The sequence below is a fragment of the Pygoscelis adeliae genome, unplaced genomic scaffold, assembly GCF_000699105.1.
Source record: "Pygoscelis adeliae isolate BGI_AS28 unplaced genomic scaffold, ASM69910v1 Scaffold79, whole genome shotgun sequence".
Classification (NCBI taxonomy): Eukaryota; Metazoa; Chordata; class Aves; order Sphenisciformes; family Spheniscidae; genus Pygoscelis; species Pygoscelis adeliae.
The window spans coordinates 3259877-3274638 of NW_008825532.1; the positions used below are offsets into that span (position 1 = coordinate 3259877).

General features: G+C 47.1%; 1 protein-coding gene across 1 annotated transcript in view; it reads left to right on the forward strand.

Annotated features, from left to right (window-relative positions):
* LOC103923411 (UAP56-interacting factor-like) overlaps positions 1-13942 on the forward strand; it is a 26671-nt gene extending 12729 nt beyond the window's left edge. The window contains 9 exon segments of the mRNA XM_009331755.1: positions 3723-3866; positions 7222-7364; positions 9391-9518; positions 10367-10451; positions 10885-10928; positions 11015-11089; positions 11765-11814; positions 11817-11863; positions 12620-13942. Of these exon segments, the coding sequence (XP_009330030.1) occupies positions 3723-3866; positions 7222-7364; positions 9391-9518; positions 10367-10451; positions 10885-10928; positions 11015-11089; positions 11765-11814; positions 11817-11863; positions 12620-12715 (812 nt within the window). The 3' untranslated portion in view covers positions 12716-13942.
* The last annotated feature ends 820 nt before the right edge of the window (positions 13943-14762 follow it).

Consider the following 14762-nt stretch of genomic DNA (forward strand, 5'->3'; position numbering starts at 1 on the left):
CCATCTCTGTGCTTTGCTGGCAGCACCCGGTAACTTCAGAGGGGAGAGTGTCAAGCGCCGCGGGTTGGGAGAGGTTTACGTAAATGAGCCCTCTATTGAAATAAAGATATGAGACATATCCTCGGGTGTGCAGGCTATTTATAGCAGCTTGCTCGTGATGCTCGCCATTCCTCTGGCACTGGATATGTGAACTGTGCATAAACAACTGCCCTTTTATTAACTCCAAAGGCCTGGATTCCGATGCTTGGACGATAGATCTTGGTGGATTATCATGTTGACATCTCTGCTGTGGAAGGAAAGTCCACCAGCACCTTTTATTATTGGGTCAGCTTCCTAAGTGAAACCTTGTGTCATTTCTTCCCAGCAATGAGCCACTTGTCAGGAATAGCAGAACATTTTCCACTGCAAACTCAAACTGATCCCGATGCACCCTTATTTTAATGGTGCTGTGAGGATTTACGGCAATAGTGGGTCCCTAATTTTTCATTTAGTTTTTTCCCATGGTGTTGCACAGCCTTTTTCTGTGTGCTGGCATGCGATACTCCCTTTGCCTTTGCTCTCCTTTAGTGCTTCCCTCAATCAGACCTCCTGTGGTTCACCTCCATGTTCAATCCAGAATACACCTTACTCAGGGCAGAAGAGAGAACTGGAAAACAAGAGCCCTGGTGAAGAACTGTTACTTTTACCATCAGGTGCTTGTTTCTGTGCTTTCAGATATGTTGGGCCTTACTTGAGTTAGTAGTCATAAGAAATTCCAGGAGTTACTCTAAAGCCGCCCTGATAGATCTAATTCTGTCTTGAGGGCATAGGGGTACCTTAAATGACCTCTCAAGATCCCTTCCAGCCTTACGTAGTACTCCATTACATTGCTCTGTTAACCCCATCATATTTATGGGCGCAAAAGACAGGGTAACAACTCATATCCGAACAAAAAAAGACACTGAAATGTGGCAGACCGGGCACCTGAGCATTCACTTCCTCTCTGTTCCCAGCGAGCTCTTCCTTGCACTGTAGATAGCCTACCCTTGGATGCCTGCATCCACCTCCCTGCAGAGCAAGCAGGGATGCTGTCGATATGCTTCAAAGCAGTCTGTGCCCCAAATAGCACATGTCCCAAAGGCACACTTAGCTGAGAACATTACTGCATTCATACCAAGAACATCGCCCAGCCTCTCCCAGCGTGCTCTCTTCCTGGCAGACTTGATAGAGAAATCACAAAAGCTGTCACGCAACCTATTCTTACATCTGCTCTCGTTTGTTTTCCCTGGGCTTTGTATTAATTTGGACACAGGAGTTTCTTGATAGAAAATGACACGTGACAAGCGCTGGAGGTATGGTGTGCTGTTTGTGGTAATCACCCATTGAAAGCTAATGGCACTTCTATGCTTCCACTCCAGTGATTCATTAAGGAGCTGGAGTAGCCACTGCCTCGGAAAAGGCCTGATTTGGACACTTCTTTCCTCGCTAATTTGTTAAAGTAAAATTAAAACATTCTGCTTGGAGCTTAACAGATGTGGCTTTGTTACTTGCTAAATATTTTCTGGAAGGTTTGAGGTTAAAAGAAGAAATTGTTGGAAAATATGAATTAATGAGGAGATGTCCCTTTGCCTTTGTCTTTCCTCTTCATCCAAACAGCTTGAATTAAGAAGATCCCCTTGATTTCAGACCAACTCATTGAGAACTGAGGGGCTTTGAGCTGTTTCTTGATAGAGCTCTGCGTCTAAAAGTAGTTTGTGTATGATCCAGATACCTCAACTGCCAGTGCTGTCTTTTAAAGAGTTAAAAACACTTGTTTGGGATGGGCATGAGCTTTCAAAACTCTGTCAGGTATACTATGGATACTGCAGGAGGATCATCACCTTCCTTTGTGTCCCATGTGCTCTCTCTGTCATAAAACACAGCAATTCAGTGCAGCTCAGGGGATGTGCAGCTGGTTACAGCAGCAGTGCCTAGGGAAGCAGCCGGGATGCTTGGCTGGGTCCGAACTGGTGAAGCACAGTGGCAAAATGTCCTTGGGAGAAATTTTGTGTCGTCTTCTCAGTGCTACTAATACAGTTTTAAACCAAAAGTGTCTAAATCACAGGGAAAAAAAAATGTTGTTTCATACAGGCTCTGCGCCTTGGGAACTGCATTTGGACGGTGTCTTGCAAAGAAAGCGAGAAACATCTCATAGTTCATGGAAGAGCTCAGTAGAGTACCTTTTCAGAGCTGCCTAATGAGAAGTTTGCGTGAGGGGAGTCCTGGGACATTGGCAGGACATCCTGGGTCCGTTTTGCTGCATTCAGGCTGTTTTATACCCCTTTTGTGGTGGGGCGGCGATGGGGACTCAGAGGTGAGAGGCAGCTGTGCCTGGTCCCAGTGCTCGTATTGCAGCAGTGCAGGAGCTGGCTGGTTGCCCTCCCTCCTGTCTGCAGAGAGTTGTGCAGGGTTCCCAAAATATCTTACTGCTGCTGGCAGTGGGGCAAGCATGGAAATTGAATCGATGTGTTCAACATGAAGTCTGAGAGTTGGTTCCCTTGGTGTGGTGCAGACAGGTCTATACGGGAGAACCAAAGTTTTTCAGGGGAGAGCAGGCATCTCCTGCGCAGTCCTCTTGTATTTGGGATATTCTCCCTCTCTGCTTCACCAGACAACAGCAGAAGCTAAGAGGTTCTTGCTCTGTGGTTGATACATCCTTATCCTGCTGTTTCTAGGTTAGCTATATTGAGTAATTAAGCAGGAGCATCTACCCCAGATAGTCAGAAAATCAGGAGTCAGGTCCTGAAGATTGTGGAACTTAAAATACAAAGTACTGCTGATACTCATTGCGCATGTTACATCTGTTTGCTCACTGGTTTTTGAGCCATAGAGGTTTATGGCTTCAAGCTTCATCTCATACCACTGAGGGCTAGAAACTTGCTTTGTTTTTTTAAAGCACTGAGGTAAGACAGCAGGTAGCTGACTCCAGGAGATGGGAATTGAAAGGAAACCATCCTACAACCACCTGGTGAACCATAAGTGTTTGCGGGACCATGATGTCCCCTTTCTTGACAGTCGCCCTGTACAAATGAGATTCCTTGCCCGCAGCCCTCGCGTCGCAGCCTTTGCTGCACCAAGGTTCAGTTCTTCCCTTTACGAATTTAGGGGCTAGGGGGACATTCATCCCACTTGTGTTTGCATGACACTTGAACAGCGTTTGTGTGATTTATATATCAGGGACACATCCTCTGCACGGGGCAGTGCCTGCGTCCCACACATGGCAGGGGGAGCCCTTGGAGCAGCCATCACAGCATGCGTGCACCCATGGGTGCTTCTGCCCGTTGTCCCCCCTTTTAACCAGCTCTCCCGCAGCCTCCCGAGTCAGACCTTTTCAAAAATGTTCTCTGCCCAGCACTGAGCTCCCGGTGCCACTGCAAAAACATGTTCCCTTATGCTTGTGGGAAATCTGCAGGATCGGATCCCTCAGTGGGACATTGCTCTGAAATCTCTGTCCTGCACGTGGTGGATACGTGCCAGATGGTAGCACATTTTTAAATAATTTGCTGCACTCTAATCTCCAGCCCGCAGGAGCCGAGTAAATTGATCCTGTACTTTCTGAGCTAAGCTTTATTGTCCAGCCAGCATAGCTCACAGAACCGCAAGCTCCATTTTTACTGCAGACAACTGCAAGCACCAAAAGTGAGAATCGCTGTTGGTAGAGACTGCAGGTTTTAATGGGTTTCCCCTTTGCCATTTCGATCTAGATGACATCATAAAACGCCACAGGAAAGAGCAAACAGATGCCAGCGCTGCGGGGGACGGGCGAAGGCAGCAGATCAAGAACAGGAATTCGGCGTATGGGTACGGGCGGCCCCGTTTCCGCACCTGGATGCAGAGGAATTTGCAAGGTAGGTGAGCACCTTGGGACGGCGGAGGCCTGCCAACCAGGAAAACACATTTGTATAACAAAATACAGCTCTTAAATCCTTCTGTCTAATTCCTGTGTGCGTATAAAAAGTACTCGGGCTCTGAATAGCTTTTCTCTCTGCAACAATGGAATATCAGGGCCCTTTCAGAGCATAAATTCATCCATTTCTCTCCCTTCCACCCTCTCATGAGTTACTAATTCAAAGTGACTTAATATCTATTCTCTATTCCCTTTTGGCTTTGCATATTTTAATTATGCCTCTTCCTAATCCCCTTTTTCCCAGAACACACTTAAATTACCCCTTCAGTAACTGTCTTTGATAGCTCAGTTATTGGAGCTAATTTGTCACTTTTGCCAACCGTGCTATTTTTATGATGAGTTTTTTATAATACCGTGTGATCACACACTAAACTATGTTTGGTTCCAGTAGCTTTTATCTACAAAACCAAAGAGATCTGCTGCATGAAATGCCATCTTTATAAAAATTTTGCTTTTTTTTTTTAATTATTGCTAAATCACTTCATTGAAGATTTTAGTGACATTTTGCAGCAATGTCTTTGCAGTCTTCCCTTGAAGTGCCAATGGCACATTTAGGACAGTGGGATCGCTGGGAGCAATCCTGCTTGTCTCCGATCTGCCTGCCACTCTCATGTTCCTGGTCTCCGCCACATATTGCCTTACCGAGAATCGTTCCGGTTCAAAACAGAATGATGATAATAGCCCTCTGGAAATTGATTTTTCTGTCAAAAAGGCAGGCTTTGATATTCTTCCACACTCAAGCGACTGCTGCATACAGAGTCAAATAAATCAAACAAAATATTTTTTTTAGCTATTCCTTAGAAAGGAGAACTTTTCTGTTCATTTATAGAATTATTTCTGCTAGTCTTAGTATTTCATAGGTTTTAACTGAGTCTGAATTCAGCCGTGCTAAGTGCAGGGACTCGCCATGCTGTGTGGAGCTGATGTCAGTAGCAATTTTGGGAAGCTCAGCACGACTGGGAATTTAGCCCATAATTCTTCGGGGGCTCATTTCACTTTGGTCCCTGCTGAAATGCAGTCCCTTGTGGACTGAGATGTGATAACCATTATCAAAATGACGATCAGAACAGCCCAGCACTGTAATGACAGAGCACGGAGAAGGGTATTACGCTGATTAAACCAGCAAGAGAATTCGTGCAAGCGAAGTGCTGTTATCCCTCCTGCAATATGGCTTAAACCATCTCCCCAGTGGGGGAAAGATGATTTTTAATGACAAGAAATTTGAATTTCAAATCTCCATGGAAAAAGATTCTGTCAGACATTGGAGCTTCTCCCCAAACTGGACTTGCTGGGCAGAGGTGCCTCTTGGCCAACCCAGGTGTGCTCAGCACCAGGCTCTGAGCATGCACTCACACAAGGCGGGGGTCTTCCCCAGCTGCTGATGCTGTGGGGTTTTATTCAAATGTTCTTTCATTAATAAATATCTGCCAGACTTTTTGCAGAGATGGAGCCTTCCACGTGTCACACTTCAGGATACACATGACAGACCGAGGCCTTGGTCCCCAGCTGGTGTACACGGGGTACCCCTTGGAGGCTGATGGCTCTGTCGTTAGTTATTTATACTGGCTGAGGCGTGCCTGAGTGCACCGCTGAGCAGAGGCTCTCTAATATGAACTGACTGACAGGGGCATGATTTTCTAGTCAGGGCTGCCTTTTGCATCAGTCCCTTCCATTGCACCGATGCAATACCCAGGAAAGGCAGCTGAGCTCAGTCTGTCTTGCTGCAGAGGAGATGCCCTCTCCAGGGTGCAGGAGAGCTGTGTTGCAAGGTTTGGTGGCCTGCAGGAGAGTGGTCTGGCAAACAGGCAGGAGAGAGGGGCAAGCCCAGGGTGGTTGTTCAAGGGAATAAGAAAGGGAAAAACAAACTGTGGGGACAGAATCAGGAGGTAAAAAAGGGCCATTAAACACAGGGAGACCACATCTGGTCAAAGAGACACAGATTGCCAAAATTCAAGTATTTGTTGGGAGAGGAACGTTTACACACCTGCGCTTCTGCGGTGAGAGGGCATCGTTTGCAAAGAAAATAACAACTGGCCCCACAGAGCTTGTGAACAGCATTGCATTTTTGTGAGTGTTCCCAACCAGCACCTCTGGCTGTAGGGAGAGAATCACCCCAACGTACTGTTCAGGAGGTGCTTCCCATGGGCATGCCCTGGTGCCCTTTTGGTTTAGAGTCAAATCATCTTTGCTTGTATTCCAGTGTAACCAGCCCACGCTGGTGCTGACCGGTGCTACACCCTGGGGCTGGAGCCTTCATTAATCACTGCGGTGATGGCCCCTGACAGCAGTGTCACCGCTGCCTCAGAACACTTCATTTCTAATTGCTCCAAGTCATTATAAATTGCTGTGATGTAGGAATTGATGGTATAGGATCAATACATGCGTCTAACTGCTCTGTGGCCTGTATCAGTGAGGTTCTGCTATACGGTGCAGGGGTTTAACGGCACTCTTGCTGCCCTCTGCCATGCATTGCTTTATGCCTGATTCATACACCCCTCTGAGTATGCGTGCACATTTCACTGGCATAGCGACTCGGAAAATGTCTACTTCATTGTGACTACAGAAGTTTATAATGTGGAGTAGTTAGGCTTTAATGCACTGTGCCTCCATCTGACGGAGTGCTTTCCTCTCGCTCGACACTTCAGCATACTTCAAAATCATAAACAGGCTTAGGGGAAAACGTTAAATGTAAGATGGGCTGTTGGTGTGTATGTACTGTGTAGTTATGTAAAACAGCAGCAGAAGGTGCCCCCTTCAATATATGCAGTAAGTAAGGATATGTCAATCTAAAAAAAAAAAAAAAAAAATTATGGTCCAGTCTTCACTTATCAAGTGCTGTAATGTGGGCATTCAGAGCTATTCCAGTCTGCTGTGGGGTTGGCTTCCGGATGCTCAAGTCGTTTGCGTCTCTGTATCAAAAGGCTTTTTCCATTTCACAGTTAATTCATAGCAATGTGAGCTCTGACAACAGATTGACAGGTTTCCTCATGGAAGTGTTCCTGCCTTTATTAGGAATCAGAATTGTGGAAGGCTTTTCTCTTCTATATTCTTTCAAATCAAATAATGTATTTGTCAGTCCTACATATAATAAGAATGTTAGTGAGACATTGGAAAGATAAATTATTTAATACTCTGCAAAATTAATTTACTTTTCTGGAATAAATTAATGTGATTCTTGCATCACTATTTATATAGATATTCCTATATCATATTAAGTTAACCTTGTAATCTATTTGCAAAACTGTAATCATAAATTGAGTTTTGAAGGATGCTAAAATAAGAGTTTATTTTCATAGGACCTAACCGTTTTAGAAGAGGGTTTGGACAACAACAATACAATCGGAGACAATTCAGAAATGCTGCGCCCGGTCCCAGGAGAAGAGCAGCTGCTGCATTAAATGGAGTGAGCCCTTTAAATCGCCAGGCGTCGGCTCAAGAGGTAGGGGGGCAAGGAAGGTACAGCTGTTCCTAAATGTCATGTAGAAATTTGCTGGGTTTTATGATCCTGGATCACCCCAAAGAACAATCTGCATAAAAAATTTACAGGCACCATCTTTTATATGCCTGTGCACAGCATTTGTATGCATAGGTGAGTACAGACATATATGCATATAAAATAGCAATTTTCCAGTTGGTTTTATAGGCTTATGACTTGGCATAATTTTACTGAATCAGTTCCCATGGGTTTTACAAAAAATATTTTTTAAAAATGTGTTCTTAAAAGATTTTAAAATATTTCCGTAAAAACAAATTCCATGTCATCTCATCTTACTATTATCATTTAGAGGAGGTATGTTAAGATTCACCATTATTTGTCCTCCACCCAGAACATTTTCCAAGGTCCAGTGAAGTCAAAGGACAGACTGTTGTTGACTTCAGGTGGCTTTCGTTCAGAGACATGCTTTTCACTAACAAGGGGGTATCCTCCCAAGAGACACTGATTCCCAGTACTGTGACAGCCATGGGTCAGATTGCCCACGTGCTTCAGTGTAAAATGCATTTTTTTAATTCATGGCTTTCCCTTTTTCAAGTTCAAATGTTTAGGTCTTGTGTCTGCTCAAAAACACTTAAAAAAAAGATTGAAATATTTTCATTTGGGGGTTGAGTTATTTTTAAGGCTAAAGAGATGGTAAGGGAGGTACGTGTTCACCGTTAAAGTAATTCTTACAGCTTTCTTCTGAGTATCGCTAATATTAAACTGGCTTGGTGTAGAAGGTGGAAATCAAGCGGGTAGATAGTCCTCTGTGAGAGATGGTTGTTTTTTTCCGCACTGATGGAAATCCACTCAATTAGGAGGTCACGTATGCTCAGTAAGCTTTTAAAAAACCACTGAAGTGGCCAACATGATGGCACGCTTAATGACTGTGTCCTGGGGGTATAAATAAGAGAGCCCTAAACTGAGCATGCATGTGCATGGATTTGGTTATTCCTGAAAATAAAGACTGTGATGACTCAGATATTGAGTGTGGCTGGGTATTAACAGAAAGTAATAAGCAGTTGCTAGGAGGCATAATTCTATGGTAGCTTCCATTTTGCAGAAGTAAACCAAGTGGGAAGAATGTGGAAACACATCTCGGTTAGTGGGTAGTAACAGTGATGGTGGTTGTCCCACAGAAATAAATGGGGTAGAGTCTGTGGCAGTTTGTCTAAGTAACTGTGGGAGGACCTACACTGCTGAGGGGTCTTCTGATGTGCTTCATGCTTCATGGCTTGGACTGGAGAACATACGTGTCCAAACAAGAAAGAGTCAATGACCGAAAAGAAACCTGAGCAAAGCTGTAATGCTTAGCTTGTGCGAGATTTGCTCTCCATGGACTAATTTTTTTTTTTTATTTCTGCACCATTAGAATGAAACATTCTTCGTGGTACTTCCAGTTTCATGCCCAGGAACTGAGGCACACATACTGATTGTTGACAACAGTGAACACCAAGTCCAAATGTTGAGACTACAGCAAAACTGCTCAGTAGAAATATTGTTGCCGTAGATACAAAAGACCATGGAAGTGACCATTAAAACCAGGTTTTAATAGATTTAGCGAGGAATCAGTTTCCCATCAAGAAAATATCAAAGGAGGAAAAAAAAAGCACTTGCAGAGCAGGGTTGTTCTGTTGCAAGACTGCAGAAGTTGCAAAGGCAAAACAGTTAGGAATGAGAATACGGGAAATGCAGAGCACACACAGCGCGGGGCTGAGCCCCCTTTGAAGCAACTGCAAGTGGCACTGAACACATCTGAGAGCAGCAAGGGAACCGCTGCAGTGTCAGGATCACCACCTGCACTTGGGAGCAGGCTGGATTTCCCCCTAGACAGAGCCAAAGAAAATGCCAAATAAACGCACCGGCTTTTCAGGCAGCAGCAGTTGGCGGAGGGAAGGATGGTCGTGTGCTGTTACTTGCGCTCGCTCCCTCTTCGTTCACCAACACTGCGGCGCGGGTGGCAACTGCTGAGCTCTCGCTGCTGTTTCAGGGCAACAAGAACAACGATGCTTTCGCCAAAAACAGCAGCAGCGGGCAGCCGGAGGGACGGCGACGGCCACCCCCAGGCCCCAAGAGATTCAGAGCAGCTGCTGCCAGCACCCACGCCCCAGGGAGAAGGTAAAATCTTTCGTAGCTCTGGGCTTTTTTGGTTTTCAGCGATTCCCTGTGGAGCTCCTGGGGCTCTGCTCTCGGTCTGTGCCAGCTGGGAGTGGCTACAGCCGTGTGCTCATGCAATGTGAGAAAAATACCCCTGGGTATGTTAGGAAAGCACCTGGAAATAAAACAACCTCATGCTGATAGTTAATAATTCCGGTATTAGCTCTGTCATTTTATTTGAGAAAGCACGGAAAATGTGACCTTTGTATTTTTATTAAACTTTTCCTCTGTCACTTTGGGGAAAACTTTTGAAGGTTGAAATAGCATGTATTTTCATAAAGGCAGGAAATACAGATTCCAGCCATAAGGGACAGGCAGAGAGAGGGAGCCTGTCCCAGTGAGAGGCTGCAGGAGCAGACGCTGCGCCCCAGGGGCTGTGACGAAGGCAGGCTGCCAGGGCACAGTCTCAGTGCCTGTCTCATTGTGGTCCTTGTGTTCTCCGAAATCGAAAGAAAGCTCTGTTGCAATCCTGTCTTTCTCTGCTCTGAGTAGAGCAGGGACTGAATGACCTCTGGAGGTCCCTTCTGACCAGATTTTTTTCTACAATTTTCTTCCATGATTTTTAATTTTATTTTAATGAGTAGAGTTCAGAACAAACACAAGCTGTTTCATTTGAGCAGAAAAATGAGTTGCTCTGAAATCCTTTGCTGGCAGAAAAACCTGTTGGGCTGAACTTGGTAACACACAGCCTCCTTTGCTTCTCATACTGCTTTTTAATACCACACTCAGTTAGGTATTGCAACATTAAACTTTAGGAGAGACCTGGCATCATAATCACCTGTGTCCTTTTCTCTCTCCTCCTTTACCAGCAGGCCTTTCCTGATAAACAGGGGACCAGCCTTCCAGCAGAAGCGGATGCAGCAGCGGTTCTCCAAAGCCAACTTTCAGAGAGGGGTCAGTATCGAGACATTTTTTCTGCAACCTGCTGATGGTGACAAGACGTCAGTTTTACCAGCCTTTGCCCAGTCGTATCTTTGCTTCCAAAAGTAACTGGGAGAGATGGATGACTTAAACAATGAATATATTCCTAGGAAGGTATTTGCAGGTCAGGCGGTTTTTAATGCAGCTTAATATTCTGGCAGCTGCAAAAGAAAACCTGGGCAGGTGATAAAAGTAAGCCTTGCAGCTTATACAGCAGCACAAGCAGGGCAAAGTAAAGCCACCCCGTATGGATCGCTGTGCCAGCAGGAAACCCAAGATTAGCAAATTTCTTGACAACATGCAAGGAAAGAGCTATTCAGATACACCAAATGGAATACTGGAAAATGAATCATTGTTTCTGAGAGCTAATTCTTTAAGTCTTTTTTTTTTTAAATATATTTCACAGCAGATGGATGCTAATGGAGAAGGGAAACCACCAAGGATGAGAAGGTAATTGGTGAACAAAGGCACGCTGCAAACACGACGTGCTCTTTCACGCTCGAATCGAAGCTGGATACATCTCGCTATCTCGGCAGGTGGCAAGTGAAACCCAGCCCCGGAGCAGTTCTGACGGTTTCTGTGGCTAATCCCCAGGCGGGCCAGAGTGGCGCGTAAGTAAATGAGGTGATTTGTTAGGATGGGAGCCCTACAAAAGCCATTGCAAATCCCTTTAGCATTATTGCAGCTTTGCTTCTTCTATAACGAATACACAGTGAATGGTTCAGACCCAAAATGGTTAGCAAATGATGTCTCGTTCCCTTCCCGGCATATCTGAAAGGAGACGGTAATTACCGTGTGGCTCATTTGTTATCCAGAGTAAGGAGAAATGGAAGTGCCTGCAGCACGTGGGAGGTGGCAGGCTGGTTGTGCTTGCTGTGGGGTGTTGCGGGGGAAACACCACGTGCCCCAAAGGGACACTGCACGCTCGCTGTGTAAGAGGAGCGTAGAGGCTGGAAGGGGGCAGATTCACCCCTGGGCTGAGCCGGTGCAGCTGCAGGCCCTGGCGCCCAGCTGGGGGCAGAAAGAAGGGTGGGTGAGGACACTTGGCATGTCCTGGGCGCAGAGAGCACCCCATGATAGCCTTGACGTGACACAGTCCCCAGTGCTGGAACTCTGCCTGCACGGCAGCTCTGCTGGCACCCTTTAGACTCACCCAGGCTGCCGTGAGACATGCCGTGGGACATATGGGGCATATGGGTGTCTCCTTTACTCCTTGCTGGTTTGCAGATGATAGGAAGCGAGCTGCCTTAGCATCCTGAGTGACTGCAGATCTGTGCTTTCCCCAGGCCCGGATCCAAGCGCCCATTCCTGCGAAGCCAGAGGCCCCCGCCGCGGGCGGCAAGGGAGTGCTGCTGAGATTCAACTTCCGTGCGATGGCCAACCAGGTAGAGGATTGTCGACGGGACAGGCGGCGCCTTGTACCCCGCAGCAGGCCTGCCACTAAGCTGTTAACATCACGCTCAGGTTTTTGGGGCTGCCAGTTGGGTTTATCTAGCATAACCCGGGAGGAAAGTCCTGTAGCTGTGTTGGCTAGGTTGCTCACAAAACTGAAGGTACCTGAGAAGACTGTTCAGCAACTACAGACTCAGCCCAATTTTCCCCACTCTGTTGGCCCCTCTTGGCCTGTCTATGTGCTTGCTTGGAGCGGGGAGATGCTCCTTGTGAGTGGTCCTGGCCAGGGGGGACTGTTTCACTGTTGGTGCTCCCCACTCCTCAGAGACACACAGCACTTCTGGGCTTTGCTCTCTCTTTGCTTTGGTGACCTTCTTGGTGCCACGTTTTACACTGAAGTATGGTCCAAGAGCCCTGGGGCAGGTCAGAAATCCTGCTCCACCTTCTTCATTGCCGGCGTTTCTTGTCTGGACGGTTTGGTTTTACTTGATGCCTTGTGCTCAAATGCCATCTGCTTGCTCCTGTTCTTGCCGAGGATGCCCGGTGTCTTGGGGCTGGGCGCTGCTTGGAGGTTTTCCAGCCGCACACAGTCTGTCGAGCTCATTGTCTCCGTGTGCTGAGTGGTTTAATTGACTAACTGGCTGTGAAGCACCGTCCTGACTGCTGGGCTCTAATCAATACCCTGCTACAAGTTTGGCCGTGCTTTGCCACGAGACATGGGACTGACTCGCTCTCCCTTTCCCCTGCAGACCAGCCTGACGCTGGATGAGAGGTTCTCTGGTCTGAGGAATAAGAGGCGCTTTACAGCAGCCAGGAGCGCCGGACGGACGGTCACCATGCCTTAACACCACATGCTCGTCACAGGGACTGCCCATAACAGTCCAGGCCCTGTAACGGGCAGCTCAATAAAACTCAATAGATTTTCTCTGAGATAGCTAATTTGGCAATGTGCCGTCTCCTTCCTTACACACAGAATGAATAAGTGATTGAGGGCAGGGACAAGGCAGGACGAGAGTAGGGGCCAGAGCACAGGGCAGGTGGGACAAGAGTGGGGTGGTGGAGAGGGATGAGCAGAGATGGATTTGCTGGGAGCGCTCTGCTAGGGAGCTGTGGGGCTGGCACCAGCCTTGTCCCCCTGCCAGGACACCCTGTGCTGCCTGGGATGACTCCTGTGAGAGGGAGGGGGGACCAGCTCCAAGCCATACCTGTGGAGCCTTCCCTGCATTGTCCCATGAGTGGGACAGGGTTGAGGGCATTGCACCTGCCTGCGTGGGAGACAGAGCGGAGAGCAGAGCATGTGCGGGGCTGAGGGACATGCCCCAGTAGTGGCACCAGCAGGGATGCTCCAGCTGCCCGCATTCCCCAGCATCCACCTAATTGCCTGATTTGTTGTGCATGCAGGCATCCCTGCCCGGAGTTTTGCAGTGTAAGACCCCTCCATCCTGAAAATGTCTCACTCTGCCCCGATAGTCAGGCCTGAGCACCTTGCATTTCTCTTTGGTTTGCCGTGCTGTTCTGACTGCTGCTGCCGGCCCGGTTGCAGGGACAGGGTGAGACGTGCTGTGCTGTGCCGCCGGAGTGACTGTCCTCAGCGCGGAGCACAGACGGGCTGCCCTGGCCCAAATCAGGTTTTCCAGTGCTGCAGTAGTTCTGCATTAGGGATTTTGTAGGTGCAGCTCCACCCATGCTCAAAGCATCAGCATAATCGAACTAGCAGCTGCAGGAGGGAGGCTACGCTCTACAGCAGTCCGATAAACGTTGGCTGAGATGTTAATGAGCTGGATCTAGACATTTGTTAACGAAGCCCTGCACCGCCTGTGAGTCACTGATCCATTCTCCACCCACTGCTGTAACCCAGCACTGAATGCGCTGGACACAGCCTGTTACTGGGCTCTAAGCTATACTTGTTAAAGTAAATATCTGATAGACTGCTTTACATTTTACACTGAGCGTCTTTAACAAGAGACTGGACTTGGCGTTGGTTTTACAGGAATGTGTGAAATGTTGTTAGTTGATGAGCGGTGATGTACAAGTCCAACGCACTGAATAAAAGACTAACTTGTCAAATGTCACCTCTGGTTATTTCCCTTCCTTCAACAGGCTTTTGGGGCAAGTTCAGCCTCTTGGTGGGGCACAGTACGCACAGCCACATGGGCTGCCGCCTCGGCATTTTGGGGGAGGCTGTGGTCCCCGACGGTGCCCACCTGTGGGCAGTGGGGCACTGGCCTGGCCACGCAAGCAGTTTGCTGCTTGCAAAACTGGCTCCAAAGCACAGCCAAAGCAGTGGGAGGTTTTCAATAGGTATTTTGTAAAGTCTTTGCTGTGATCTCTTTTGCCTTTGAAGTTATCGGCAAAAGTATCAGAGCAGACCTGGCTCTGAGTATGTCCAAAGCGAAATGAACGCAAACTGACTTCCAGGTTAGTGAACTCGGGAGAAGACATCACCCCTTCATGCAAATAATCCGAATGTCATGGAAGATGAACAAGAAACACTGTCACAAATGGCAGTATCCCTGATTTCAATTGCACCTTCACTATAAATATTGACAAAAGATGGTAGACTTGCTAAGAAAACCTGATCACTTCTTAAACCAGGTTGCAAAGAGGTGGAGCCGTTCAGTCTTGAAAGAACAGCTGAGTGTGCAGCATCCCCTCGGTGTTCAGAGCACGCCCTGATACTATTCTCCAGATAGATGTTTTTCAGCAATCTGCACCATATATTTTTTTAAGTACTCCTTAAATTAAAATTGAGGGCTTAATGATAAAAACGACACTTTTTTTCTAGCTTGATTCTCCCACAGGGCTGGGTGACTTTGCATGCAGCAAGAGACAAAACAGGCTTTGCACAGAAGGGCACTGAATGTATAAGTAGCAAAAAAGCATAACCATCGT